We start from the raw sequence: 26,270 nt of genomic DNA, 5'->3' as shown, positions 1-26,270 counted from the left end.
GAGATGCTACGGCCTCCCCAGAGCATCACTGTACAGCCACCCCAAGAGCCTCCATAGCCAAGGGAAACCACGCTGGGATCCAGGAGAAAAGCCGCAGCTCATGGTGCAGCCCCGCTCACTGGTCCCAGCCCCTCCGGTCTCACCCAAACTGAGAAAGGCCTCTAGGTTCCTTCCTCCCTACTGAACACCACAGGCTAACACCGCAGGCTCGCCCCGCGCTCAGGAGCCACCTCTGGCTCCCCAGCACCCAATGAATAAAGCCTGACGCCCATGGCCAGGCATCCCGGGCCCTTCTTGGTCTAGCCCTGCTGACTCCTCCTGCCTCATCTTTACCCCATCCCCCACACGGGCCAGGATGCAGAACAGGCCTGACCTCCAGGTCTCTGGGCCTCTGCCCGGGCTAATGATCCCAGTGTCAAATGCCCATTCTCCTCACTCTGTCAAAGTACTTTTCAAAAGCCACCTCCTCTGTGGAGCCATCTCCAAGAGATGGGACCTCTGTGTCCCCCAAAACCCAGCTGCAACTCAAGGGATCCTGGAGCCCACCCTTGCACTACAGACAGCTTCCGGAGGAGAGGAAGTCTGAGGCAGGCCAGGCGCAGAGGGCAGAGAGGAGTTAGGGCTCCTGGGGCCCGGGGGCATCAGGGACCCTCGGGCTCAAGAGCCTGGACTTGAGCGGAGGAGCCAGCCACGTGGGCAGAGAGCCAGGCCTACCTGGACAGGTTCTCAGCTCCTCCCCGGCATCCCAGCCCCTGCTCCTGTTTTTCTGGATCTAGGGACTCTGGATCTGGGGGGGGAGGGGGTGCTGCAGGAGCGAGGAATCTGGACTGTGTTTGAAGACTTCTGAGGGACCCAAAGAGGTCTCCCCAGGAGAAAGGGGGGCTGGAGGCTGTGCGGGAGTGCGGGGTAGGTTCAGAGCCGAGGTGGGTTCCACCTATCACCCCTGGGAAGCCCTGGCCAATCAAGAGAGGAACCTGAGGCCCAGAGAAGGGACCTGTGTATAAGGCCGCGGTCCACAGCTGGCGCTGGGAGAACTCAGGGGTCCACCTGTGCTGGACTCCCAGCTCTCTCCCCAGAGGCTGGCGGTGCCACTGGAGGCGCTGGGGGGCAGGGAGGGTGGGGCCAGCCAGGCGCCCAAGGCCTGGGCCTGCCAGGGTGTGTGGGCCGCTGCTCCCAGCCCCCCACCCCAGCATGCGGGAGAACAATTCCCCTGTGTTTGGGCAGCCTGGGACTGCATGCTGATGAAGGCTGGGGGTGGGGGCTGGGATGGGGGTGCCTGGCAAGTTGAGGGGGTTCCAGGACCTGAAGGGCCGGGAGATGTTCAGACGGGGGAACTTAAGTAAGGCCCCAGGTACTGGCCCTGAGGCCCTGAGGGTGACCCCTGGGAAGAGCGAGGGCCATTCTCAGCCCCTGGGGAGTGCCTGGGGTCTGAGAGCTCTTTGTGGGGAAGGAGGGCCCCTGGGGACACATGTCCTGTTGGTCCAGCAAGGAGGTGATCACCCTGGGCTTGCTGGGGCCCCAAAGACCCAGATTCTGGGGAGACGGGATGCCTGGCTCAGGGTGCATCCCCTCCAAGACCACTCCCCTGGGTGCTGGGTGGGGCGGGGCCCTGGGTGCCACAGGTCTCAAGATGGCGGTCCTGGGACGGGGGAGTGAGGAGACGGCCCCTCCCTGGCCAGGAAAGTAAGTAGGAGGGCCACGCTGAAGTGAGAAGAGCGCCCCCCACCCCAAGCCCCCAGGATCCGGCCCAAAGGCTAGGCCGGCCTCAGAAGATGGAGAGGCAGCGGGCGGCAGGGACCACTCCGCGGCCGCCTCCAACTCTCCTCTGCACACACCCGCGGCCCCCGGGCCGGGTCTGGTCCCTCCTAGGACTGCGGAGGATAGGAAGGGGTGTGTGCGAGCCAGGCGCTGCAGGCGGGGGGCGGATGGGGGCAGACACGCAGGGGCAGAGAGAGGGGAGGGGAGGGGGCTCGGCCCTGGCCCCCGAGGGTTTCCAGGGCCCCCCGCCGACCGGCGCCCCCAGCTGCGCAGGCCTCCCGGACCCCGCCCGGCCGACCCCGACTCCGCGGCCCGCGCCTACCTCGCTGGGCGGTCCTGCGGCGCGGCGGGGCCGCTCAGTCCCACATCGTCCCCGGGAGAGGCGGCCGCGCGCCGCCGCGAGTGACATCAGCTGCGAACAATGAGGGGTTTGACAGGCGCGGGGCCGGCCGGCCCGAGCCCGGCTCCGCGCCCCCCCGCCCCCGGCCGGCCGCCCCGCCCCCCGGGATCCGATTACGGCGCGCCGGCCCGCCCCGCGCCCCGGCCTGCCGCAGCCGCCCCGCCCGCACCCGCTCGGCCGCGCCCGCCGCCCGCGCCGCAGGCCGCCCGCACCCCCGCGAGCCCCCAGATGGGCCCGGGAGGCCTCCTCCCGCTCGGGTCGCCGCGGACCGCGAGCCCCTCGGCCCTGGACTAGGGAGGGGCGGGGGAGGGGCTGCTCCGGTCCCGCCCCGCCCCGCTCCCTGGGGAGCAAGTAGTCCCCCCCCTCCCCCGTAATCGGCTCAGCCTGGTCCCACTGACCTCCGCCTCCCCCCGCAGCCGAGTCTCTTGGCACCTGGGTGTGTGTGGGTAGGGCGGGGAATCCAATCTCTTTCCCTCCATCTGGCCCGGTGGACAAAGGGCAGGGGGACCATCTGGCCCCGCCGGGGAGGGGGAGGGGCCGCGGCGGCGGTCCCCGGGCGCGGGGGTCAAGGGGTAGGGGCGGCGCTCGGGAGGCAGCAGGAGCCCGTGGGGTCTAATTGCATCGCTTTATTTCACAGACGTTCCCCACCCCCAAACTCAGGGCTGGGAAGGAGCTGGGCTGAGAAGACGCGGGCCGGAGGACCGGGGCAAGTGGGGAGCCCCCAGGAGGAGGGAGGAAGGCCGGAGGTGTGATGGGCCAAGGCGCCGTCCTCCCCCCAGCTGCCACCGGTGGGTGAGTGGGTGGAACCTAGGGCTGGCCACACCCCAACCCTGGGGGGGGGTCCCCTGCCAGGCTGCAGGTGAAAATGCGTGCCAGCAGGTCACACGTACCGTGTGGCTGCCCCCCCCCAGCGAGGGGTCCTTGCATGTGTGGGCTGAGTGTAGCTGTGGCCTAGGAGGGAGGGGTGGAGGAGGGGCTGCCTGGCCTGCAGGGCAGCTGAGGGGGGAGGGGAGGCAGGGAGGAGCAGAGGAAGGAGTGAGCCTGCAGGAAAGGCCGCCCACCCTCCGGCAGACTCCTGAGGGGTCTTCTCTATCTACACCTCAGTGCCATAGCCAGAGGATGAAGCGGAAAAGGCAGGAGGACCCCAAAAGACAAGAACCCAGGTAGACGCAGACAGACACACCTGTTGAAGAATGATGAGCCAGAGTCCCGGAGGAAGAGAGAGAGAGAGACAGCAGTCCCCAGGCAGCGGGCGGGCAGGCGGGCGGGCAGCCCACCCCGTGGGCCGGCTGGGTCTCATGCCAGCCCCTGCAGGAAGCCCAGCAGCCCTGCATGCCACTCCTCGGGTTTGTCCAGGTAGCAGGGGTGCCCGGCTCCCTCCAGGACCAGCACCTGGTGGTTGGGCAGCTGCTTGAGGTGCTGGAAGCTGGTGTGACCCATGGGGTCCTGGTCTCCATATACGATCAGAGCCGGAGTCTGAGAGGAAGGAAACCGGTTGGAGGAGAGTCAGTAAGACCTGGCCACACCAGCCTCCTCCCACCGCAGACTCCCCGGGGCCACCACGCTGAGGAGGTACCAGCAAGCCCAGTGGGCGGGGGCATGGTTCTGCCCCACACAGTTTAACACAGACTTGGACCCGCTAAGTAAGCCCAAAGAGTGAAATTCAGTGGTCAGGTCCTCCCAGAGCCACCCCTCGGTCCCCAGCCCCCAGGTGTGGGAGGCCCAGGGGTGGACCCTCCCTGGCTCCTGGCGGGGCACCTCAGCCCCAACATGGGTACCTTCACGCTGGCATAGTCGGCAGGATTGATCTTGTCAGTGCAGATGGGGGCCACCGGCACATAGCCCCGGAGCTGGGAGCCAGGGGCCGTGAGGAAGGGCAGGGAGTACATGCCACTTAATGATGGACTGACCACGACGGGGGGGCCCAGCTCCAAGGCGTCCACCACCGCCCCCAGGAAGCTGCCAGGGACCAGCTCCCCGACAGGGGCGGGGGCCGCCGCTTCCTTGGAGTGCCCCAGACCTGCAGGGGTTCAGGTGTGGGAGAGAAGTCAAGGAGAGTGCGTGCAGAACAAGGGCCCCTTCCTCCAGGAAGCCTTCCTAAGGCCCTTGTCTTTCTGTGCCCAGGTGTCTTAACACCCAGTAGGCCAAGTTGACAACTACCACGCCCAAACTATCTTACCCATTTTTGTGTCCATCTTCCCCAGTACCGACAGTATTCTGGAAAGAATTACACTCCTAAGTCTAGCAGGGCTGGGGCCAAGTCCCACTTCTCCATTTACCGCCTTCAGCAAGCCCCCTCAGCCCTTTCTGTCTTGCTTGCTTTCTTGTTTTTTATTGGGGTGGGGGGCTACTGGGGATGGAACCCAGGGGCATTGTACCTCCGAGCTACACCCCCAGCCCTATTTTTTAGTCCTTTTTATGTTTGAAACAGTGTCTCACTGAGTTGGGAAGGGCCTCACTAGCGGAGTCTATCCATGAACCATGATCCTCTGGTCTCTGCCTCCAGAATGCTGGGATTACAAGCATGCGCCACTGCACCTGGCCTTACTCTTTATTTTGAAACAGGGTCTCACTGGAGCTGCAGAGGGTCTCACTAAATAACTGAGGCTGTCCTCGACTGTGATCATCCTGTCTCTGCCTCTCAAATGCTGGATTACAAGCGTGCGACACCACGCTCGGCTCCGCTCAGCCCTTTCTGGGGTGCTCAGTATCCTTCTGTTAAAAGGGGTGATGACACATGCTTGTAATCCCAATACTTGGGAGGTTGAGATAGGAGGATTGCAAGTTCAAAACCAGCCTCAGCAACTTAGCAAGGCTCTCAATAACCCAATAAGACTCTGCTTCCGGGGATGTAGCTTGGAGGTAGAATGCCTCTGGGTTCAATGTCTAGTACCAAAAGAATAAAGTAAAAGTGGATAACAAAGTCGGGCACAGTGGCAGATGACTATATTCCCAGTACTTGGGAGGCTGGGACAGGAGGATCACAGGTTTCAGACCAGCCTCAGCAATTTAGTGAGACCTTGTTTTAAAATAAAATAAGGCTGGAACTGGGCTTGGTGGTGCATGCTTGTAATCCTAGCATTTGGGAGGCTGAGACAGGAGGATAGTGGTTCATAGACAGCCTCAGCTACTTAATGAGGCCCTTTGCAACTCAGTGAGACCCTGTTTAAAAATAAAGAATTAAAAAAAAAAAATTAGGGCTGGGCGTGTAGCTCAGAGGTAGAATGTCCCTGGCTTCCATCCCCAGTACCAAAAAAATTTTTTTAAATAGGGCTGGGGGAGGCCGGGCATGGTGGCCACGTACACTTGTAATCCCAGCATTCGGGAGGCTGAGACCTGGAGGATCGTGGTTCGCGGACAGCCTCAGCTACTTAGTGAGGCCCTCTGCAACTCAGTGAGACCTGGTTTCAAAATAAAAAGAATAAAAATTAGGGCAGGGCGTGTAGCTCAGAGGTCAAATGCCCCTGGGTTCCATCCTCAGACCTGCAAAAAAAAAAAAAATAGGGCTGGGGGTGTAGATCAGTGGTGGAATTGCCCTGAAGTCAGTCCCCAGTACCACAAAAAGGGGGAAGGGTAATAAATACCTGCCATTTGAAGCTGCTGTGGTAGAGTAACTTTAAAGCACCCTTTCCCTGAACCGGAAGGGGCAGGCTCCTGGAGGGCGTGGCTGAGGGGCCGCTTCTCCCCTCCAGTCTGCCAGTCCCTCCGCCTTTGTGCACAGCATTAGCTCTGGACCTCCACTCTGAGGCTCAGCCCAACCCACCATTGAAACCAATCCCGACTGGGCAGGAAGCCAGCCCAAGCCCTGAAACCATACCACCCTAGGCCCGAGGGGGCATTTGGTGGGCCAGGCCTCCCCTTCCACCTTGACACCAGGGGCCAGGGCCTGGCGGTCCAGGTCATAACAGATGCGGGGTGGGGGTGTCCCCACCTCCTCCAGAGCCCAGCATGTGAGATGAGCCAGCCAGTCCAGGCCCTGCTGTGGCCCCCAAGGCGTCCAGAGACCCAGGACCCCCTTCTGACAGCCTGTGGATGTGACTCTCAAAACACTTTACTTCCAACCAGCTGAACACCCAGTGCTTCAGGTACTAAGCCACGTTGACAGACACCTCCCATTCTCACTAGCACCAGCCCCAAACACGACTGTGTGTATGGCAGCTCCCGTCACAGGTGAGAGCCTCAGAGCTGCTGAGGCGCCGCCGAGGAGCCGCTGAGCAGCGTCCAGACCACATCTAGGTCAAGCCTGGAGAAGCTGGAAGGTACCTGCAGTGGACCCTGAACTCTGTCAAGCTCAGGGCCCGGCCTGGCCAGGTCCTCCCAGGCTGACCCTCTCCAACCGCTGCCCAGCAGCCTGCCCGGAAGTACCTGGCAAGTCGATGGCCACTGCACGGTAGCCGGCCTGGGCCAGCCTCTGTAGCGTGCCCAGGTTCTGCCAGGTCTCAGAGGAGAAGCGCAGGCCGTGCAGCAGCAGTACAGAGAAGCCAGCCGCCTGCCCCGGAGCTGGCCGGGCCTCCCGGAAGAAGAGGCCCTGGCCTTGCACCTGGATGGTGCCCTCGAGCAGCTGCATATCTGCCATGCCTGCCGCTGCACCGACGTGCCTGCGGTACAAGGCCTGGAGGTGAGGGCCACGGAAAACCCAGCCCGGGAGGCTGCCGGGCAGGTGTCCTGCAGGAGCCCCGAGACCTCCAGCAGGCTTCCAGGACTGAAGAAACTTTTGTCTGTCCCAGCCACCCGCTGAACTGCGTGACCTCCGGCCTCAGCCGCCTGCCTGCTAAGGAGCCTGCCTCGAGAAGTGTGAATTCTGGGCCAGGCAGAGTGGCGCACGCTTGCAATCCCAGTGCTTGGGAGGCTGAGACAGGAGGATAGCAGGTTCACAGCCAGTTTTGGCTACTTAGTGAGGTCCTCTGCAATTGAGTGAGACCCTGTTTCAAAATAAAGAATAAAAAGTAGGAAGCCAGGTGTGGTGGTGCACATTTGTAATCCCAGCATTCTGGAGGCTGAGACAGGAGGATCTAGATTGGCCGACAGCCTCAGCTACTTAGTGAGGCCCTTGGCAACTTAGTGAGACCCTCTTTCAAAGAATAAAAAATAGGGCTGGAGGTGCAGCTCGGAGATAGAATGCCCTTGGGTTCCATCCCCAGGACAGCAAAAACAAAAAACGGCTGGGATGTAGCTGGGAGGTAATATGCCCCTGTGTTCCATCCCCAGTACCAAAACAAAACAAAAAAAAATCCGATTTAATTTGGAATTTAAAGTAACAACGAGGGTGCCTGCCAACAGGTGGAACGCGATCCGTGGGGCTCCCCTTTCGTTGATGTTCACGTGGCTATCAGCCTTTTTCTACCGTGGGGGTAATTCAATAGTGCCAGCTCATATGCAGCTGATAGGATTAAATGAGGCCGAGCGTGTAAGAATGCACCAGGCACCATTGAATAGTCAATCGACTGTCTCGTGGAGAGACCCCATCGCCTCCAGCGCTCGGGTACGGGTCCTGAGCTGCACTGCAGGCCGGACGGGGCGGAGGTTAGGGTAGAAAGCCCGTCTTCCAGAGGCGGGCATCCAAGCGCCCCACGGCTAGGGCTTCGGAGCTCCGGCCTGCAGGTGACCCGGGAGCTCCGAGGGCCTCGGGCTGGGGTCCAGCGCGTCCACGCAGCGGTCAGCGGCCAGCCGGCGCCGCCCCTGCCCGGCAGGTCCACTGCGGGAGCCGCGGCTCCGGCCCCCGAGTCTGGGGGTGCACCGGGAGGGAGGGAGCCGGGGCGCCCGGGCGGGGAGGCGGGGTGCGGGATCTAACTGGGGAGGGGGGAGGGGCGCAGGCTGGGTACCTGGGGAGCTGCGCGATCTCGCTCGGACGGGAGGCCGGCGGCTGCGGGCGCCCGGGGAGGGAAGCTGGAAAGAGGCTGGGCTGGGGCGAGGCCGGGGGCCGGGCCACGCTCCGGGGCGCCCTCTGGTGACCACGAGCTGCCGCTAGGTCCCTCGTCCAACACCGGCCTCAGTTTCCCCAAGCCCTTTCGCCCCACGTGCCCCACGCGGGGTCCCGCCCGGTGGGCTCGGCACTCCTGCAGCCCCTCCGCCTGGGCCGCGCACCCCGGCCGGGACGCGCCGGCGGCCGAGCGGGGCTCAGGGCCGGACAGTGGCGGCCAGCGCGGGCCCCCACCGAGTCGGGCGCCGCCCCGGGGCGGCGGCCAGAGCAGGGACGCCCGGGCGGGAAGGGTCGGCGCGCGGCCCCAGGCCGACGACTGGGGGGCGGGCACTCGGGGCGCCGCCCCGCCCCCTCCGCCGGCCCTCGGCCCGAGCCGCAGACTGCGCAGGCGCGCCCGGGGCTCCGCGGGCCGCGGGACCCAGGCGCCGGGCCGGGGCGGGCGTCCAGCAGGCGCCAGGTCATCGCCAGCCCCCCGCCCGGTGAGTGTCCCGGCAGCGGGCCGGCGGCCATGGGGCGGGGCGGCCAGCACAAGTGTTCTCGTGTCCAGTGTGCGCGCGCGTGCGTGTGTTCTTGGGGGTCTGTGTGGACGGGTGCCTGGATGTCCGAGTGTGTCTGTGCGTGTGTGTCTGTCTGTGCGTGTGTGTTTCGGGTGTGTTCCTGGGTCCGTCTGCCTGCCTGTGTCCCCGTGTGTTTACTCTGTGTTTTTGTTTTTGCTTTTGTAACCGTCCTGGGGATAGAACGCTGGGGCGTTCATTCCACCTCCGAGCTACACCCCCAGCCCAGTTCTTTATTCTTTATTTTGAAACGGGGTCTCTCTAAGTTGCAGAGGGGCTCACTGAGTAGCTGAGGCCGGCCATGAATCACCAGGAGCCACGGTCCTCCTGTGTCAGCCTCCCAAATGCTGGGGTTACAAGCGTGCGCCACCATGCCCGGCTCGCCGTGTATTTCTGTGTGCGTGTGATTTTACTCGTGCGTGTGTTTGGGTGAGTTTCTGAAGGTGTGGGTGTGTCTGTCTCCCTGAGCCTGTTCCTTCGTATGTGAGTGACTCTGCCTGAGCATTTCTGTGGATCTGAAGGTGATTTATTTATTTACATTTATGTGTTTTGGTGGGGGGTACTAGGAATTGAACTCATAGCCTTAGGCATGCTAAGCAAGCCACATTCTCGGCCCCTTTTATTTCTTCTTCCTTCTTTCTTTCTTTCTTTCTTCTCTTTCTTTTTTTTCCCCGGTGGTACTGGAGATTGAACCCAGGAGCATTCTACTTCTGAATAACCACCCCCCTGCTCTTATTTATTTATTTATTTATTTATTTATTTATTTATTTTATGGGTCTGGGGATGGAACCCAGGGGCATTTGGCCTCTGAGCTACACCCCCTGCCCTATTTTGTATTCTTTATTTTAAAACAGGATCTCACTAAGTTGCTGAGGCTGGCTGTGAACCTGCAATCCTCCTGCCTCAGCCTTCCAAGTAGCTGGGATTACAGGCGTCCGGTCACTGTGCTCTATAGGCAATGTTTTGTTTTGTTTGGGGGTTTTGTGGGGGGTACTGGGGATCAAACCTAGGGACATTCTACCTTCAAGCTATACACTTAGCCCTATTTTTTATTCTTTATTTTGAAACAGGTCTAAGGTGCGGAGAGCCTCAGGCCGACCATGAACCTGTGGTCCTCCTGTCCAGGCCGACCATGAACCTGTGGTCCTCCTGTCTCAGCCTCCCAAGTACGGGGATTACAAGTGTGCGCCACCACACCCGGCTGGCAGTGTGGTTTTGAAAACGTGTGTGTGTGTTAATCTGCCTACCTCCCTGGTGCCTGACCGTGTGCAAGATTTTGAGGTTGTTTACTACAAGAGATGGATTTGCACGGGCTGATACATGTACAAGGGGGCTACATGTCTATGCAGGGCATCGCTTGTGCAATAGAAAAACATCTGGAAGCAAGGCTCGATATCTTGTGCATGTGTGCGTACCTGTGAGTCACGTCTACGTGGACTCCAGGGACCTGAGGCAGGCAGTTGGCGCCCCCCACATCTGGGTGCAGGCCTCCACGGTTGCACTTGACATCTGGCACCTGCTCCAGGTTGCCAAGGCGATGGCCAAAGCCGCATGGTGGGCAGACCCCTGGTAGAAAGAGATGCAGGCTGGATGGTCTGGCCAGAAGGACCGGGGCTGACTCCACATTGGAGGCATGCATTTGTTCATGAGTAGAAAATAAGAGCCGTGCATGGTGGTGCACGCTTGGGATCAGACGCTTCCCACCAAATGTCATGGAGAGGTGGGTGTGGGCCAGGACAGGTCCCAGCTCCTAACTCAAACCAGCACCAATTGGCACTCAATAAAGATGTGTCTAGCAAAAGCCTGTAATCCCATACTTGGGAAGCTAAATCAGGACTATTGTATGTTTGAGGCCAGCCTCAGTGAGACCCGCAACAGCTTAGGGAGGCTTTGTTTGTTTGTTTGTTTGTTTGTTTGTTTTGGTACTGGAGATTGAACCCAGGGGCATTCTACCTCCAAGCTACACTTCCAGCCCCCCCTTTATTATTCTTTATTTTGAAACAGGGTCTCACTAAGTTGCAGAGATCCTCACTAAGTAGCTGAGGCTGGCTGTAAACCTGTGATCCTCCAGTCTCCGCCTCCAAAGTACTGGGATTACAAGCATGTGTCACCACGCCCACCAAGAGACTGTTTTAAAATAAAATGAAATAAAAAAACAGGCATTGTGGCACACACCTGTAATTCCAATACTTGGGAGGCCGAGACAGGAAGATCACAGATTTGAGCCAGCCTCAACAACTTAGTGAGAATTTCAGCACCCTAGCAAGACCCTGTTTCAAAACACAAACTAAAGAGGAGGCATAGCTCAGAGGTAGAATGCCCCTGGATCCATCCCCAGTACCACAGAAATAAAATAGAACAAAAAGGGCTGGGGTTATAGCTCAGAGGCAGAATGCCCCTAGGTTCAATCCCCAGTGCAAAAACACCAACAACAACCAACAAAGAACACCATTCTCAGACATGCCCTCTGTCCTACTGTCTGTCTGTCTGTCTGTCTGTCTGTCTGTCTGTCTGTCTCTCTCTCTCTCTCTCTCTCTCTCTCTCTCTCTGCAGTACTGGGGATGGAACCACCCAGGGGCATTCTACCTCCAAGCTATACCCCAGCCCTATTTTTTATTCTTTATTTTGAAACAGGGTCCTCACTGAGTTGCAAAGGGCCTCGCTAAGTAGCTGAGGCTGTCCATGAACCGCGATCCTTCTGTCTCAGCCTCCCAAATGGCCGGCTCCTCTTTCTCTCTTGATGGCTCCAGTTCACCTAGCAGCTCCCAGTTCCAAGAGGTCCTTCCTATCCAAGCATGTTAGTGGTTTAGAGTCCAGCCTGGGTCCAATTCCCAGGTCCCTCCCCCTTTGCTACTTGAGCAGAAGAATCCATGGCTCTGAGCCTGTATCTTCTTACCTGTAGGAGACCTGCAGTCCTGCCTCCTTCCCAGTGCTCCTGTGGACCCCCTCTCATGGAAGGCTAAGCAAAGCACCTGCTGTCCTATGTACCTGCGAGTGGGTCTAGTCGACAGCCTGGTGATGGTGGGCGCTGAGCGTGCTCTGTGCCAGAGAGACAGCTCAGGGGCGTCTCAGCTCCTCAGGCCATGGGCTAGCTGAGCCTTTGCCTGATGTATAAAAGAGCTGGGTATAAAACCCCAGACCTCCATCCAGAGTGAGGGAAGGGGGCAGGGGGTGGGGATCTTCTTCTGTGGGGGACTGGGAGGTGGTGGATGGGTCCCAGGAGGCCTCGTGGGGTCTCAGCCTGGCCTCTCTTCCCAACTCTCTCTTCTCCAGGCTGTGGTATAAACCCCCACCCATGAGCCGGTACCAGGCCGCTCTGCTGGGCCTAGGCCTCCTGTTCATGCTGCTGTTGTATATAGGACTGCCAGGCCCCCCTGAACGGACATCCCAGCTCTGGGGAGACCTCAATTCTACAGTCCTGTCTGGTTTCACCCCAGGCAGCTCTCCCATCTTTTACCGTGAGGTGCGCCCGCTCCACCAAGCACGCAGGTGGGTTCTAGCCTGAGGGTCAAGTGGGTGACTCGGAGTTCCCCGGGGGCTGGGAGGGCAGCGGAAGAAGCCGAGGAAGGAAGAATCGTGGGCCGCCCGGGCCCAGGACACATTTGCCATGTGCCCACAGGGTGGACGTGGTGCTGCTCCATGGAAAGGCCTTTAACTCCCGCACGTGGGAGCAACTGGGCACGCTGAAGTTACTGTCACAAAGGGGCTACCGGGCAGTGGCCCTTGACCTTCCAGGTGAGTGCCCCCACCCTGGGTGCAGCAGACCCGAGGGGACCTAGAGGGGGAACTGGAGATACAGGGAAGCCCTGAGGTGTGCCTTGAGTGGGTCTGTCCACAGCCTGGCGATGGTGGATGCTGAGCGTGCTGTGTGCCAGAGGGACAGCTCAGGGGCGTCTCAGAGCCTCAGGCCAAGGGCTAGCTGAGCCTTTGCCCTGGTGTATAAAAGAGCTGGGTATAAAAGCCCAGACCTCCATCCAGAGTGAGGGAAGGGGCAAGGGGAGGGGCTCTTCCTACTGTCCAGACTTTGGGGTGACAGGTCATGACGCCCCGTGAGACACCATGAGAAAGTCTGTATTTTTATTTCCTGCCATGAAATTTACAGTGTCGATTGCCGTATGGCTTAGAGCAAGTATACATTCATCTCATGAACCATGTAGATTTTTGTCTTAACTACACAAATGATTTGTGCTATCACGATCTCTCCCAGCCCTGGGCCTTACACATGAAAAGCACATGCTCTGCCACTAAGCAACACCCTCAGCCCGGACTATTATTCTTGTTATTAAAAATTCTTGAATCAAACCAGGTGTGGTGACACACGCTTGTAATCCCGCGCTTGGGAGGCGGAAAAAGGAGGATTGCAGGTTCGAGATCATCCTCAGAAACTTAGTGAAGTCCTCTTCAACTTAGTGAAAATAAGAAAAAATAAAATAAAATAGGGCTAGGGTGTAGCTTGGAGGTAGAATGCCCCTGGGTTCAATCCCCAGTCACACACACACACACACACACACACACACACACACACACAATCAGTAGGACATGATGGTGCACGTCTGTAATCCTAGTATTTGGGAGACTAAGACAATAGGATCACAGGTTCAAGGCCAACCTCAGCAACTTAGACCATTTCAAAATAAAAAATAAGCCGGGCGTGGTGGCGCACGCTTGTAATCCCCACACTTGGGAGGTGGAGACAGGAGGATGGCACAGGTTCAGAGCTGGCCTCGCTGGCTTAAGATACCCTGTTTCCAGAAATAAACAAAATAAAATAGGTCTGGGAGGGTAGCCTGGAGGTAGAAGGGCTTCCAGGAACCCCAGTACCACCAAAAATAAAAAATAAAATAAAATAAAATAGGGCTGGAGGTATAACTTAAAGGTAGAATGCCCTTGGGTTCAATTCCCGATACCAATTTTGTTTTTTAATTGAAAACCCATGAATCCTTCAGAGACCCACGCCACTATCCCCTCCCTCTGGCACAGCTGGGGGCGACCCTCCTGGCCATTTCCACACGTGGAGCTGCATGTCCGGGATTGTGCTGGGGTTGTAACATGGCTAGTGTCCCGCCTGCTCAGCGGCCCCATCGGCAGCGGGCTTTTCTCCCCTATCCCATGACTCCTGATCATGCCGGGCCCTGAAAACCTTCCTATCTATTATCAGTCAGCCATGTCCACAGGACAGGTGGGCAGGCCCTGTCCAGCCATTCGCCTACTGAATACATCGAAGGACTCAGCGTTTTCAGTGTCAGTTGCAACGCTTCCGTGTTAGCACTGAAGCCTTCTTGGGCACGCTTCTTGGAGTGTGGGTCAGGGGTTGTGCTAAGGAGCTACGAGAACAATGGGTGGCTCAAATACATATATATTTTGTGTGTGTGCGGCACCGGGGATTGCACCCAGACCCATTTTACCTCTGAGCTAAACCCCGAGCCCGATTTTTTTTTTTTCTTATTTGGAAACAGGATCTTACTAAGTTGTGGAGGACCTCGCTAAGTTGTCAAGGCTGGCTTAAAACCTGTGGTCTGCCGGGCGTGGTGGCGCACGCTTGTAATCCCCGCGCTTGGGAGGCGGAGACAGGAGGATCGCGCAGGTTCGAAGCCAGCTGCGCGCGCTGGCTTAGGAGACCCTGTTTCCAAATAAAAATGTAAAAATAGGTCTGGGAGTGTAGCCCGGAGGTAGAAGGGCTTCCAGGAACCCCAGTACCACCAAAAAAGAAAAAAAGAAAAAAAAAAAAAAACCTGTGGTCTGCCGGGCATGGTGGCGCACGCTTGTAATCCCCGCGCTTGGGAGGTGGAGACAGGAGGATCGCGCAGGTTCGAAGCCAGCCGCGCTGGTGTAAGAGACCCTGTTTCAAAAATATAAAATAGGTCTGGGAGTGTAGCCCGGAGGTAGAAGGGCTTCCAAGAACCCCAGTACCACCAAAAAACAAACAAACAAACAAAAACTGTGGTCCTCCTGTCTCAGTCTCCCAAGTACTGGAATTACAAGCATGCACCACCAAGCCTGGCTTCAAATACATATTTTTAAATGTTGATAGCTATTACCTCACCCTCTAGAAAGAGACATACAAATTTATCTACCCATCAGTCATGTACAAAAGTGCCCATATCTCCACATCTTCCCCTACACCGAATGTTATCACTGTGTGTGTGTGTGTGTGTGTGTGTGTGTGTGTGTGTGGTGGTATTTGTTTGTTGGTTGGTTTTTGCCATCCTGAACTGAATCCAAGAACACTCTTATCACTGAGCGACATGCCAACCCTTTTTATTTTTTATTTTGAAACAAGGTCTAGCTGAGTTGCCCAGACAGGCCTTGAACTTGTGATCCACCTGCCTCCTGCTTCCCAAATAGCTGGGATATAGATGAATAGCTGGGACTCCTGGTGTGTGCCACCACTTCAGGCTTGTGTTATCAGCGTGTTTGGTTGATTGGTTTTAGTCTTGCCAATATGATAAATGCAAGATATTTTTCTAACTGGGCATGGTGACGCACACCTGTAATCCCAGGACTTGGGAGGCTGAAACTGGAGGATTGCAGGTTTGAGGACAGTCTCAGCAAGTAGTGAGACTCTCATCAAGCTAGCGAGACCCTGTTTCAAAACAAAAAATAATAATAATATAGGGCTGGGGCGGAGCTCAGAGGTAGAATGCCCCTGAGTTCAATCCCCAGTAACTAACACACACACACACACACACACACACACACACACACAACAAAAAGAAAAATCATTCTAGAAGCCAGGCATGGTGGCACACGCTTGTAATCCCAGCATTTGGGAGGCTGAGACAGGAGGATCGCTGTTTGCGGACAGCCTTAGCTACTTAGTGAGGCCCTTTGCAACTCAGTGAGACCTTGTTTCAAAATAAAGAATTAAAAAATTGGGGCTGGGGGTATAGCTCGGAGGTCGAATGTGCCTGGGTTCCATCCCCAGCACTGCAAAAAGAAAAGAAAAGAAAAATCACTCTGGGAAGTTTGGGCGGCATGTGCCTCTGCTCCCTGGCTCTTTACCCCACTGTAGCGCGCAGGAAGTCCTGGGCGGGTTCACAGCCCCTCAGCTAGCACCTGCCACTGTTGCCAGGTTTTGGGAACTCAGCACCATCCGAGGAAGCCAGCTCGGAGGCAGGGCGGGCGGAGCTGCTGGCGCGGGTGCTGCAGGAGCTGGGGGTGCAGAACGGCGTGCTGGTGAGCCCGTCGCTGAGTGGCCGCTACGCCCTGCCCTTCCTCACGCGAAGCCACCACCAGCTCCGCGGATTCGTGCCCATCGCACCCACATCCACCCAGAACTACACCCAGGAGCAGCTCCGCGCCGTGACGGTACTGGGAGTAGGGTCTCCACGGGTCCTGGGGCTGCCCCTGGCTTGTTTATTGGGAGGGGGTGGGGAGTCAGTTCTCAAGTCCTGCTTGGTGGGACAGGCCCCATCCTAGATCTGGGATGATGGAAGAGGTGGGATACTTGGGAAGGCTTCCTGAGGGACTGGCTTGAGGCCCCAGGGTCACGGCCTCTTGCCTTCCCCTGCAGACCCCAACCCTCATCCTGTACGGCGAGCTGGACCACGGCCTGGCCCGAGAGTCGCTGCGACAGCTCCGCCACCTGCCCAAACACTCCGTTGTGAAGCTGCACAACGCTGGCCACGCCTGCTACCTCCACCAGCCACAAGACTTCCACCGGGCCCTCCTCTCCTTCCTGGACCATTTGCCTTGAACTAGGGCGGGCCTGGCCGGAGCTCCGATGGTCTGGACCTCCACTCCCTCCCCACCTGGGAGGGCGGAGGGTCAGATCCAACCAAGGATGTCTTATTTTCTTTTGCAGGCACAATAAAGAAAAGCATATTTGTCTTGCCTGGAGAGTGGCAGGCCCTCTTTCCTGGGGTTCTTCAGGATGTGTGGGGCTGGCAGCTGGAGGGGTGCCCCAGCAGCTTTGGCGTGAGAGCGAGGCGTTCCCTCGGTGTATGCCTGACTTCTCTGTGTCTCGCCTTCCTCATCTGTGGTGGTACTGGGGGTGGAACCCAGAGGCTTTCTACCTCGGGGATATACTCCCATACCTTTTTTTATATATTTTATTTTGAAACAGGGTCTCACTAAGTTGCTGAGAGCCTCACTAAGTAGCTGAGGCTGGCTTCGAACCCATGCGATCCTCCTGTCTCAGCCTCCCAAGCGCGGGGATTACAAGCGTGCGCCACCATGCCCGGCTTCGGCTGCCTCATCTGTAAAACGTGGGTGTGATGGGCACAACAGCCGGGAGGGGGTTGTGGGACTGTGTCTGGGTGAGTGTGCCCCTCGGCCACACAGGGCTGGGGAGTAGGGGGCATTGTTACTGATGCTGCATGCCCCCTGAGATAATCCAGGGTCGAGGCAGCTGAGCTGAGTGAGTTAGGGAGGCAGAGGGCATAGAGGCAGGGATGGAAAATGTGGCATAAGAAATAGTACAGCACAAGCTGGGCGCGGTGGGCACGCTTGTGATCCCTGCGCTTGAGAGGCTGAGACAGAAGGATCGCGCAGGTTCGAAGCCAGCCTCAGCTTGCTTAGTGAGGCTCTCAGCAACTTAGTGAGACCCTGTTTCAAAATAAAAAAAACATAAAATGGGTCTGGGAATATAGCCCGGAGGTAGAAAGCCTCTGGGTTCCACCCCCAGTACCACAAAAAAAAAAAAAAAAAAAGGAAAGAAAGAAAAGAAAGAAAGAAAGAAAGAAAGAAAGAAAGAAAGAAAGAAAGAAAGAACAGCATAGCCAGGCGTGGTGGCTCACGCTTGTAATCCCAGTACTTGGGAGGCTGAGACAGGAGCATCTGGGTTCACAGACAGCCTCAGCTACTTGGTGAGGCCCTCTGCAACTTAGTGAGACTCTGTTTCAAAATAAAGAATAAAAAGATTGAGCTGAGGGTGGTTCAATCCCTAATACACACACACACACACACACACACACACACACACACACACACACAATACAGTAAAGTCCTGTGTGGTAGCTTGAGTTTGTAATCACAGTACTTGGGAGGCAGAGGGGAGAGGATTACAGGCTGAAGGCCAGCAAGCATGGGGTACCCCAGCAAGATCCTGTTTCAAAAGAAGAAGGGGAAGCTAAGGGTGCTGCCCAATGGGAGAACACCCCAGGATTCAATCCCCAGTACTACAAAAAATAAATAATTTTTTATTATTTATTTATTTTGGTACTGAGGATTGAGCCCAGGGGCATTTTAACACTTCCAGCCCTTTTTACTTTTTTTTTTTTTGAAGCAGTCTCACTAAGTTGCTGAGGCAGGTTGGCCTCAAACCTGTCATCCTCCAGTCTCAGTCTCTCAAGTGACAGGATTACAGACTTGCACCACCAGGCCCTGCTTTAAAAAATAATAATAATGATAATAATTAACAGCAAAGCTGGACACGGTGTGGCTGTAATTACAGCCACTAGGGAGGCTGAGGCTGGAAGACTGCAAGTTCAGGGCCAGCCTGGGCAACTGAGGGATGCCCTGCGTCAAAATTAGACATTACAAAAGGGACCGAGGACCTAGTTCAGTGGTAGAGCTCTCCCGGGTGGAACCCTCAGGGCCACGCACAGAGAAGGCACGAAGCCAGCACTGCTGAATCGCCCAGCCTGTTTCTTCCGTTGTTAGGTGTGGGGAGCCGGACTTCAACCCCGGGAGGGATGGACTGGGCGCCTCCCTCACCTCCCTCTCCCGCCTCCAGGTCCAGAGGTTGAAGTCTTGGGCCTCCCTGCCCGCTGCCCCGCTGCTCAGGCCGGGGGCGAGGGTTCAAAGAGCAGCCGGGCGCACCTGCCTGCAGCTGTCCCCTCTGGCAGTCCTGTCTCTGGAGCCGCCGAAGCTCCTCCATCTCCCGCGGCCGCGTCCCCTCGCGGGCATCCCGCACGCCCTCCGTCTCACACACTGCCCCGAGAGCCGGGTCAGCCGCGCGGCGGCCGCTGTTAGCGCCAGGCCCCGCCCCCTCTTCCGCTCGCGCCCAATCCGGAGGCTGGAGGGGGAGGAGGAGTCGCCCTGGGCGTGTCCGCCGGAAGCCACGCCCCAGGGGGCGGGCCCTCGGGTGGGCGGGGCCGCCGGGGCGGGGTCCGGCTCCCGGCCGCAGTTCGGGGCTGGCGGCCCCGCGGCGGGCGGAGCGTGGCGCCGGCGCTCGCGGCCGCGGGGATTGGGCTGCCCCTTCCTGGCCGACTCGGGTCTCCGCCCCGCGACCCCGCTCCGGCCACGTGGTGGGCGGGCCGGGGCGGTGTTGCGCTCACGACCTCCCCGAACCCGGGTTCCCGGCCACTGCCCGCCGCGGGAGCTGAGAGGCGAGCGCGGCCCCAGGACCCGGAGAGAGCCAGGTGGGGGTCTCAGGGGCGGTAGAGGGGGTCGGGGCGCCCTGGCGCGAAAGTCGAGACCGTGGGGGGAGGGCTTGGAGGGGGGCGCGGGGAGTCCGAGTCCGATGCACGCCTGGCTGGCCGGGAGTCGCTGCCCAGGCCGCCTGCTTGGGCACTGTGGGCGCACGCTTCTTTGGGGGTTCCGGAGCCAGGGTCCCGCCCCCGGGACGGCCGCGTGCGGGCAGAGTGCCCCGCCGGCCGCAGGGAGGGGTAATGGCGTTCGCGTGGCCCCCAGCTCGCCGCCCTCGCCATGGCCAGCCAGGATCCTGCAGGCGAGCACCCGTCCGTGACGCTCTTCCGCCGGTACCTGCGCATCCGCACGGTCCACCCGAACCCCGACTACGGTGAGGACGCGGCGGCCCCAGACCCCCTGCTTCCAGACTCCGCGCTGCTGCCCCCAGTGGCTCCTCGGCCCACTTGGCCATTGTGGCCTGTCACCTGACCAAGACGGCCACTCCAGCTGCAGGCGACACTTCCCCAGACACTGTGCCGCCCTGGAAGCCGGTTAAGGACCAGAGTCACCTCATCTCCCAGGGCAGGAGTGGGGTGGGGAGACTGCAGCTGCCCTGAGGAGACCCCCGCCCTGCAGTAGCCTGCGCGAGCTGGACAAAGGCCAGAGCCCTTAGAGAACCAAGCTTAGAGGCTGGGAACGGTGCTTATGGGTCCAAATCCCTGCGCTGTGATTTAGGAGCTGAGAGGCATTGGGTGAATCTTTTCATGTCTCTGGACCACAGTTCCAGGTTTAGAAACTAAAACCTGCAGCTGAGCAAGGTGGGGCGCACCTGTAATCCCAGCTACTTGAGAGGCCGAGGCAGAAAAATCACAAATTTGAGGCCGACTTGGGGAACTTAGTAAGACCTTAACACAAAATAAAATTTTTTGTATGGGTTACTGGGGGTTAAACTCAGGGGTGTTCTACCTCTGGAAAACACCCTCAGCCCTATTTATTTATGTATGTATTTGTTTGCTTATTTATTTATTTTGAAATAGGATCTCACTAAATTGCCGAGGGTCTTGCCAACTTGCTGAGGCTGGCCTCAAAGCTGAGATCCTCCTGTCTCACCCTCCAAATTACTGGGATTATAGATGGGTGCCACCACACTTGGCTCAAAATAAAATTCAAAAGCTGGGTGTGGTGGTGCACACTTTTAATTCCAGCATTTGGGAGGCTGAGACAGGAGGATGGTGGTTCATGGACAGCCTCAGCTACTTAGTAGTGAAGCCCTCTGTAACTCAGTGAGACCCTGATTCAAAATAAAGAATAAAAAAATGGGGGTGGGGGTGTAGCTCAGAGGTAGAGTGCCCCAGGGTTCCATCCCCAGCACCAAAAAATAAATAAGTAAATAATAAAACTTAAAAAGGGCTGGAGAGAAGCCTTGGGTGTGGTGGCACACACTTGTAATCCCAGTACTTGGGAGGCTGAGACAGGAGGATTGCAGTTCACAGCCAGCCTCAGCTACTTAGTGAGGCCCTCTTTCAAAAATAAAGAAAAAAATAGTGCTAGGTGTGTGGCTTGGAGGTAGAATGCACACACACACACACACACACACACACACACACAGCTCTAGGGAAAATATTTCAAAGACCCTGTTTAAAAATTAAAAGGGCTGGGGGTATAAGTTGGGGGTAGACTGCCCTTGGGGTCAATCCTCCCTCCAGAAAATTAAAAGAATGCTACTCGCTTCTAACCCTGGACTTTACCCTGGCCACAAGGGTTTCTTTTTTTCTTTTCTTTTTTTTTTTATTTTGGTGGTACTCAGGTGGAACCCAGGGGTTTTTCTACCTTTGGGCTAGGCTCCCAGCCCTATTTTATATTTTATTTGGAAACAGGGTCTCACTAAGTTGCTGTGGCCTCACTAAGTAGCTGAGGCTGGCTTCGAACCTGCGCGATCCTCCTGTCTCAGCCTCCCAAGCGTGGGGATGACAAGCGTGCGCCACCACACCTGGCTGGCCGCAAGGGTTTCTGACTGGCTAAATGTCTCTTCTTCCTTGGGGAAAGAGACGCGGTGTCCCGAGGGTTGGGGAACCCTGTTGGGGCGGTGCCGTCCATTCCCAGTCTGCTGTCCTTGGGCTGCCTGTCCATCCCCAACGCTCTCTGTGCCCCAGGGGCCGCCATGGCCTTCATTGAGGAGAGAGCTCGCCAGGTGGGCCTGAGGCATCAGAAAGTGGAGGTGAGCCCGGTGCCCTGAGTGGGGAGGAGCGGCGGGCCAGGGCGCCTCCTGTCCTGCACTGACCGCTCCCTCTGGGCCCCTCCAGGTGGCACCTGGCTTTGTGGTCCCCGTGCTGACCTGGCCAGGCACCAACCCCGCACTGTCCTCCGTGCTACTCAACTCCCACATGGACGTGGTGCCCGTCTTCAGGGTAGGTGTGCCGCAGGAGCACCATGGCCGGCATCCCTCCATCCGGGCTCCTGCGTGCCGGCGTGGGGTGGAGGCAGGGGACAGAGATGGGAGAGCGCCCGCTGCCTTCTGCAGCCGTCCTCCATCCCTCACCTCCCCGCCCGCCCCCTGGCTCCTCTCCATGCCGGCCCCAGGAGCACTGGACTCATGACCCCTTTGAGGCCTTCAAGGATGCTCAGGGCTACATCTACGCCAGGGGCACCCAGGACATGAAGAGTGTCAGCATCCAGTGAGTGGCCCCTCCGGGACCAGCGGACTGCCCAGGACCGGGGGTGTGCGGAGAATTCCACCCGTGACCCCTTCCATGGAGGGGAGCGCTGAGGCCCTGGAGGAGCAGGGCTTCCCGAGCCCTCGGAGCGGGATCCAGGGCACAGGGTTGTACCCTGCCCTGGGTTATGTGCTTGGCTGAGCACCTGGCTTTTGTACCTCAGGTATCTGGAGGCCGTGCAGAGGCTGAAGGCCGAGGGCCACCGGTTCCCCAGGACCATCCACTTGACCTTTGTACCCGGTAGGCATGGCGGGGGCCGGGGGCTTAGGAAGGCATGGGGGAGCGGCCCTCATCTCCATCCCTGCTGCTCTTTCAGATGAGGAGGTCGGAGGTCACCGAGGCATGGAGGTGCTGGTGCAGCGGCCCGAGTTCCAGGCCCTGAGGGTGGGCTTCGCCCTGGACGAGGGTGAGCAGTCAGGCAGGGAGGCTGGGAGCTGCTAGTGGGGTCTCTCCATCCTCTGAAGCCCTTTTCCCCTCAGGCCTGGCCAGCCCCACGGATGCTTTCACAGTCTTCTACAGTGAGCGGACCATCTGGTGTAAGTGTGGGCCTGGAGGGAGGGGTGCACACACAGATGGGCTAGGAGGCCAGAGAGGGCAGGAGCTGCAGAGAGCCACACAGCAGCCCAGCGTGGTGGCGCACGCTTGTAAGCCCAGCATTCCGGAGGCTGAGACAGGAGGATCATAGTTTGAGGACAGCCTCAGCTACTTAGTGAGCCCCTCTGCAACTCAGACCCAGTTTCAAAATAAAGAATAAAAAATAGGCCTGGGGGTGTAGCTCAGAGGTAGAATGACCTTGGGTTCCATCCCCAGTGCCAAAAAAAAAAAAAAAAAGAGTCACACAGCACTGAGCCTGAGTAGACCTTGAACCCAGGCCTCTGCCCGCAGCCCCTTCCTGCCTTCTGAAGGCAAGCTCTGTCCCTGGCAGCACCCGGCGCCATGCTGCGGGTTCCGAGGGAGCCCAGGTCCCTGCCAGAGGAGCTGGGAATGGGGTAGACCGGGGTGCAGCCTGGCTGCTGAGTGCATCTCCAGCCTCCACACTGAAGCTTTCTCTTATGTCTCCACCCAGGGGTGCGATTCACCAGCACTGGGAATCCAGGCCACGGCTCGCGGTTCATTGAGGACACGGCGGCCGAGAAGCTGGTGCGGGCCGTGGGGAGTGTGGGCGTCCGGGGGCCTTTGTCCAGGAACTGCTCTCACATCTCAACTCTCTGTCTCCTAGCAAAAGGTTGTGAGCTCCATCCTGGCATTCCGGGAGAAGGAGAAGGAGCGGTGAGGCCGCCTGGCAAGAGGGTGGGTGGGGCTAGCCCTAGGAGGCTGAGCCAGAGAGGAGGGAGGCTGGGCTGCCATCTTGCCTTCAGTGGTACTGGAGGTTGAACCCGGGCATCCTACCTCCAAGATGCACCCTCAGCCTTATTTTATTTATTTATTTGTGTGTGTGTGGGGGGGGGTACTGGAGATTGAATCCAGGGGCATTCTACCTCTGGGCTATACCCCCAGCCCTGCTTTATTTTTATTTTGAAACCAGGTTTCGCTAGGTTGCTGAGTCTCATTACTTGCTGAGGCTGTCCTCGAACTCGCCATCCTCCTGTCTCAGCCTCCTAGGTACTTGGATTACAGAGTGCCACCCCGCCCGGCTATTTTTTTTTTTTTTTTTTTCATTTTGAAACTGCCCTGCCCATTTCCGATTATTACAGGTCTTGCTGAGTTGCCGTGGCCGGCCTCCGAGCTGCGATCCTCCTGTCTCCGCCTCCCTAGTACTAGGATTCCAGGTGTGTGCCACCACGTCCAGCTGAGCTCCGTTCTTGTTCGCCCCCCCTGCAGGCTGCAGTCAAACCCTCACCTGAAGGAGGGGGCGGTGACTTGCGTGAACCTGACCAAGCTGGAGGGGGGCGTGGCCTATAACGTGGTCCCCGCCACCATGAGCGCCAGCTTTGACTTCCGATTGGCACCAGATGTGGACCTAAAGGTGCAGCCTCCGCCGGGGCGCCCTCCCCTCGGGGTGCCCGGGAGCCACGGTGCTCAGCCCACTCCCTCCTTTCAGGCGTTCGAGCAGCAGCTGCACAGCTGGTGCCAGGCCGCGGGCGAGGGCGTCACCTTCGAGTTTATTCAGGTATCGACTCGGGATGGACGCGGGGGACCAGGCTCACGGGGGTGTGTGACTGCCTGAGAGTGCCTGCATACAGCTGGGAATTTCCTTAGCCAGGAGCGACATTTTATTCACCCCGTGAGCATTAGCTGTACTTAGAGGACATTCCGGATACAGGGGAGAAATTAGGCTCGGCTTTTGCCCTCATGGGCTTTAAGAGCAGGAAGTAGGGAGAGGCTTAGATGTGCTCGTGCTCTGGCTTGGATGTGAGGATGCACAGGTCGTCCAGGGACGGGGAGGGACTGAACTCTCAGAACAGATAACATCCCAGGTCTGAGGTGGCTGGCGTAAGGAAGGGGCGCTTGGCCTGGGAACTGAGGGAGGGGCAGAAGTCGATGGAGGTGTGGGAAGGTCTCCGGCCCTTTGAAGGACTGAGGGCCGGTGGCTGCACCGCCACCCATGGGCTGGCGGGCGGGCTGGGGCATGGCTGTTGGTCAGTCTGCTCTGAGAAACGGCAAGGCACCCTGGCCGCTCTATGACCTGCCATCTCTCCCTCCCCCAGAAGTGGACAAAGCCCCGAGTGACGTCAATTGATGCCGCAGACCCCTGGTGGGCAGCTTTCAGTGGGGTCTGCAAGGACATGTAAGCACGCTGCGGGCCTCCTCGCAGCCCGGCCCCTTCCTGCTGCCCCGCGCCCCGCCACCTTCAGTTCTCCTCTGTCCTTAATCACCAGGCTCTTCCCCCGCAGGGACCTGGCCCTGGAGCCCCAGATCTTCCCGGCTGCCACGGACAGCCGCTACCTCCGCGCGGTGAGCTGCGGCTGCAGGCAGGGGTGGGCGGCAGGCTGGCCTGGGCGCCGCCCCCTCATGGCTCCCTGGCCCTGCAGGCGGGGATCCCGGCGCTGGGCTTCTCACCCATGAATCGCACACCTGTGCTGCTGCACGATCACGACGAGCGGCTGCACGAGGCCGTGTTCCTCCGCGGGATCGACATATACACACGCCTGCTGCCCGCCCTGGCCAGCGTGCCTGCCCTGCCCAGTGACAGCTGAGCCCCCGGTGCCCAGGACGCCTCTGCCCCTGCAGTACACACCGCAGACCTCCACGGAGAAGGGCCTCATCCTCCTGGGCGTTACCATCCCAGTTTCACAGAGGACAACAGCCTGGCTCTGGATACCTCCCCACCCCGCCCTCGACCTAGCTCCCCAGCCGTCTGCCCGGGGGCAGTTGTTCCTGCTGTTCTCAGTAGCCACCATACTTACCCATGACCTCTGAGGTGTGGGATACTGCCCCTATCAAAAGGGGATACTAAGCCAAGCACCCCTGGGAACCACCAGCAGAGGAACAGCTGGCCAGGTTTGAGTACTTTTCTTGCAGCTCTAGGGTTGAACCTAGGGGTGATCCACCAGAGCTGCATCCGTAGCCCTAAGGCAGGGTCTTGCCTTAGAGTTGGCCTCCCCAGCAGCTGTGGCTCCAGGGGTGTGGCACTACGCCCAGCCTGTTACTTTTTCTTATTGGAAAGTTACCATTTGCCAAACTCACAGGCTCTGGAAGACCAGGTCAGTTCATCTTAGTGTCCTCGGCAGACTGACCACCGGCCATGTGTGCAGAGGGGCCCCGGAGTCGGGTTTGGTCAGCCCTGGGAACCCAGCTAGACACGACCCCCACAGCTGGGTAACCTTGCCACACATCCTGAACCCTGTAGGAGTCACCAAGAGGCAGCAGGCTTACCCAACCCCTGCTGTTTTTCCTGAGAAAGCCCGGGTAGGTTCCGGGCAGCTGCAGGCCCTTTTGCTCAGCACCTGGACCTCTTCCTGCCTCAGGGCATGGGGACCCTGTCCTGCTCCCCAAGACTCGCTTCTGTCCTTAGGGCCACAATAAACTGCACCCTGCACAACTTCCTGGCTCTTTGGTGTCATAGGCCCTGTGCAGTAAGAGTCCGCGCCAGCCCGCTCCTGTCCACACTTCTGACCTCGTGTGTGGCAGGGAGGAATGGCAAGGCCCAGCCTGCAGCCATCCTGACCCCCCATGCACTGTGGCAAGGAGCTGCTTGGGCAGCCCAGGGTCCTGCACCACCCACTGCTGCCACAACTCGGGAAAGCAGAGACTGGTTTCTAAATAGTGTAAGGAGGCAGGGCTCCACCCAGGGCATCTGCAGGAAACTTCTGGAAATGCCCAATTTCACTCCAGGCTCTGAAGCAGTGGACCCATCGAACAGGACCGTCCCAGGCATGGCAGTCAGGCAGCACCTCCGGAAGCAGGCTCCATAACCTCGTGGGCCAGCACCCCTCAGCCTTGGCTGCCCAGCAGTAGTCCCCTTCACCTGGGGAAGGACTCTACACCTAACAGACTTGGAGATTTCCTCCTTGCTTTAGCAGCTTACCTGGCTCAGAACACTAGGCACCCAGCTCCTCTGAAGCCCCAACCACTTCCCAATACACCAGGTGCCCCTCTGCCAGGAGCCACTTCCTGACTGCCCACACCACACACCCAGAGAAGGCGCCTTCCTCACCCACCCCAAGACAAGACAGGCTACTGGATCCCAC

General features: G+C 58.6%; 3 protein-coding genes across 3 annotated transcripts; 2 read left to right on the top strand and 1 right to left on the bottom strand.

The window, feature by feature from the left end:
- Window positions 1–3,454: 3,454 nt before the first annotated feature.
- Window positions 3,455–6,734, bottom strand: ABHD14B (abhydrolase domain containing 14B; the record flags this gene model as incomplete). The annotated part of the gene is made up of 3 exons (XM_080695556.1): window positions 3,455–3,634; window positions 3,937–4,178; window positions 6,524–6,734. 3 exons carry the CDS (start codon window positions 6,732–6,734, stop codon window positions 3,455–3,457), a joined length of 633 nt encoding a protein of 210 aa, XP_080551682.1.
- Window positions 6,735–11,927: 5,193 nt separating this feature from the next.
- ABHD14A (abhydrolase domain containing 14A) lies at window positions 11,928–16,328 on the top strand (the record flags this gene model as incomplete). Its single annotated transcript, XM_080696817.1, has 4 exons — window positions 11,928–12,121; window positions 12,252–12,367; window positions 15,705–15,940; window positions 16,146–16,328. 4 exons carry the CDS (start codon window positions 11,928–11,930, stop codon window positions 16,326–16,328), a joined length of 729 nt encoding a protein of 242 aa, XP_080552943.1.
- A 2,894-nt stretch (window positions 16,329–19,222) lies between these two features.
- Window positions 19,223–24,776, top strand: LOC308263766 (aminoacylase-1-like; the record flags this gene model as incomplete). Its single annotated transcript, XM_080696816.1, has 14 exons — window positions 19,223–19,316; window positions 21,079–21,143; window positions 21,229–21,333; window positions 21,506–21,600; window positions 21,803–21,879; window positions 21,956–22,045; window positions 22,119–22,175; window positions 22,706–22,779; window positions 22,859–22,908; window positions 23,461–23,605; window positions 23,681–23,749; window positions 24,288–24,367; window positions 24,474–24,534; window positions 24,612–24,776. 14 exons carry the CDS (start codon window positions 19,223–19,225, stop codon window positions 24,774–24,776), a joined length of 1,227 nt encoding a protein of 408 aa, XP_080552942.1.
- Between the last annotated feature and the right edge of the window lie 1,494 nt (window positions 24,777–26,270).

The sequence above is a fragment of the Muscardinus avellanarius genome (genome assembly GCF_963383645.1).
Source record: "Muscardinus avellanarius genome assembly, chromosome: 5".
NCBI classification, from domain to species: Eukaryota; Metazoa; Chordata; class Mammalia; order Rodentia; family Gliridae; genus Muscardinus; species Muscardinus avellanarius.
The sequence above is the reverse complement of the archived record's forward strand: the minus strand, read 5'-3'. Positions and strand labels throughout refer to the sequence as shown.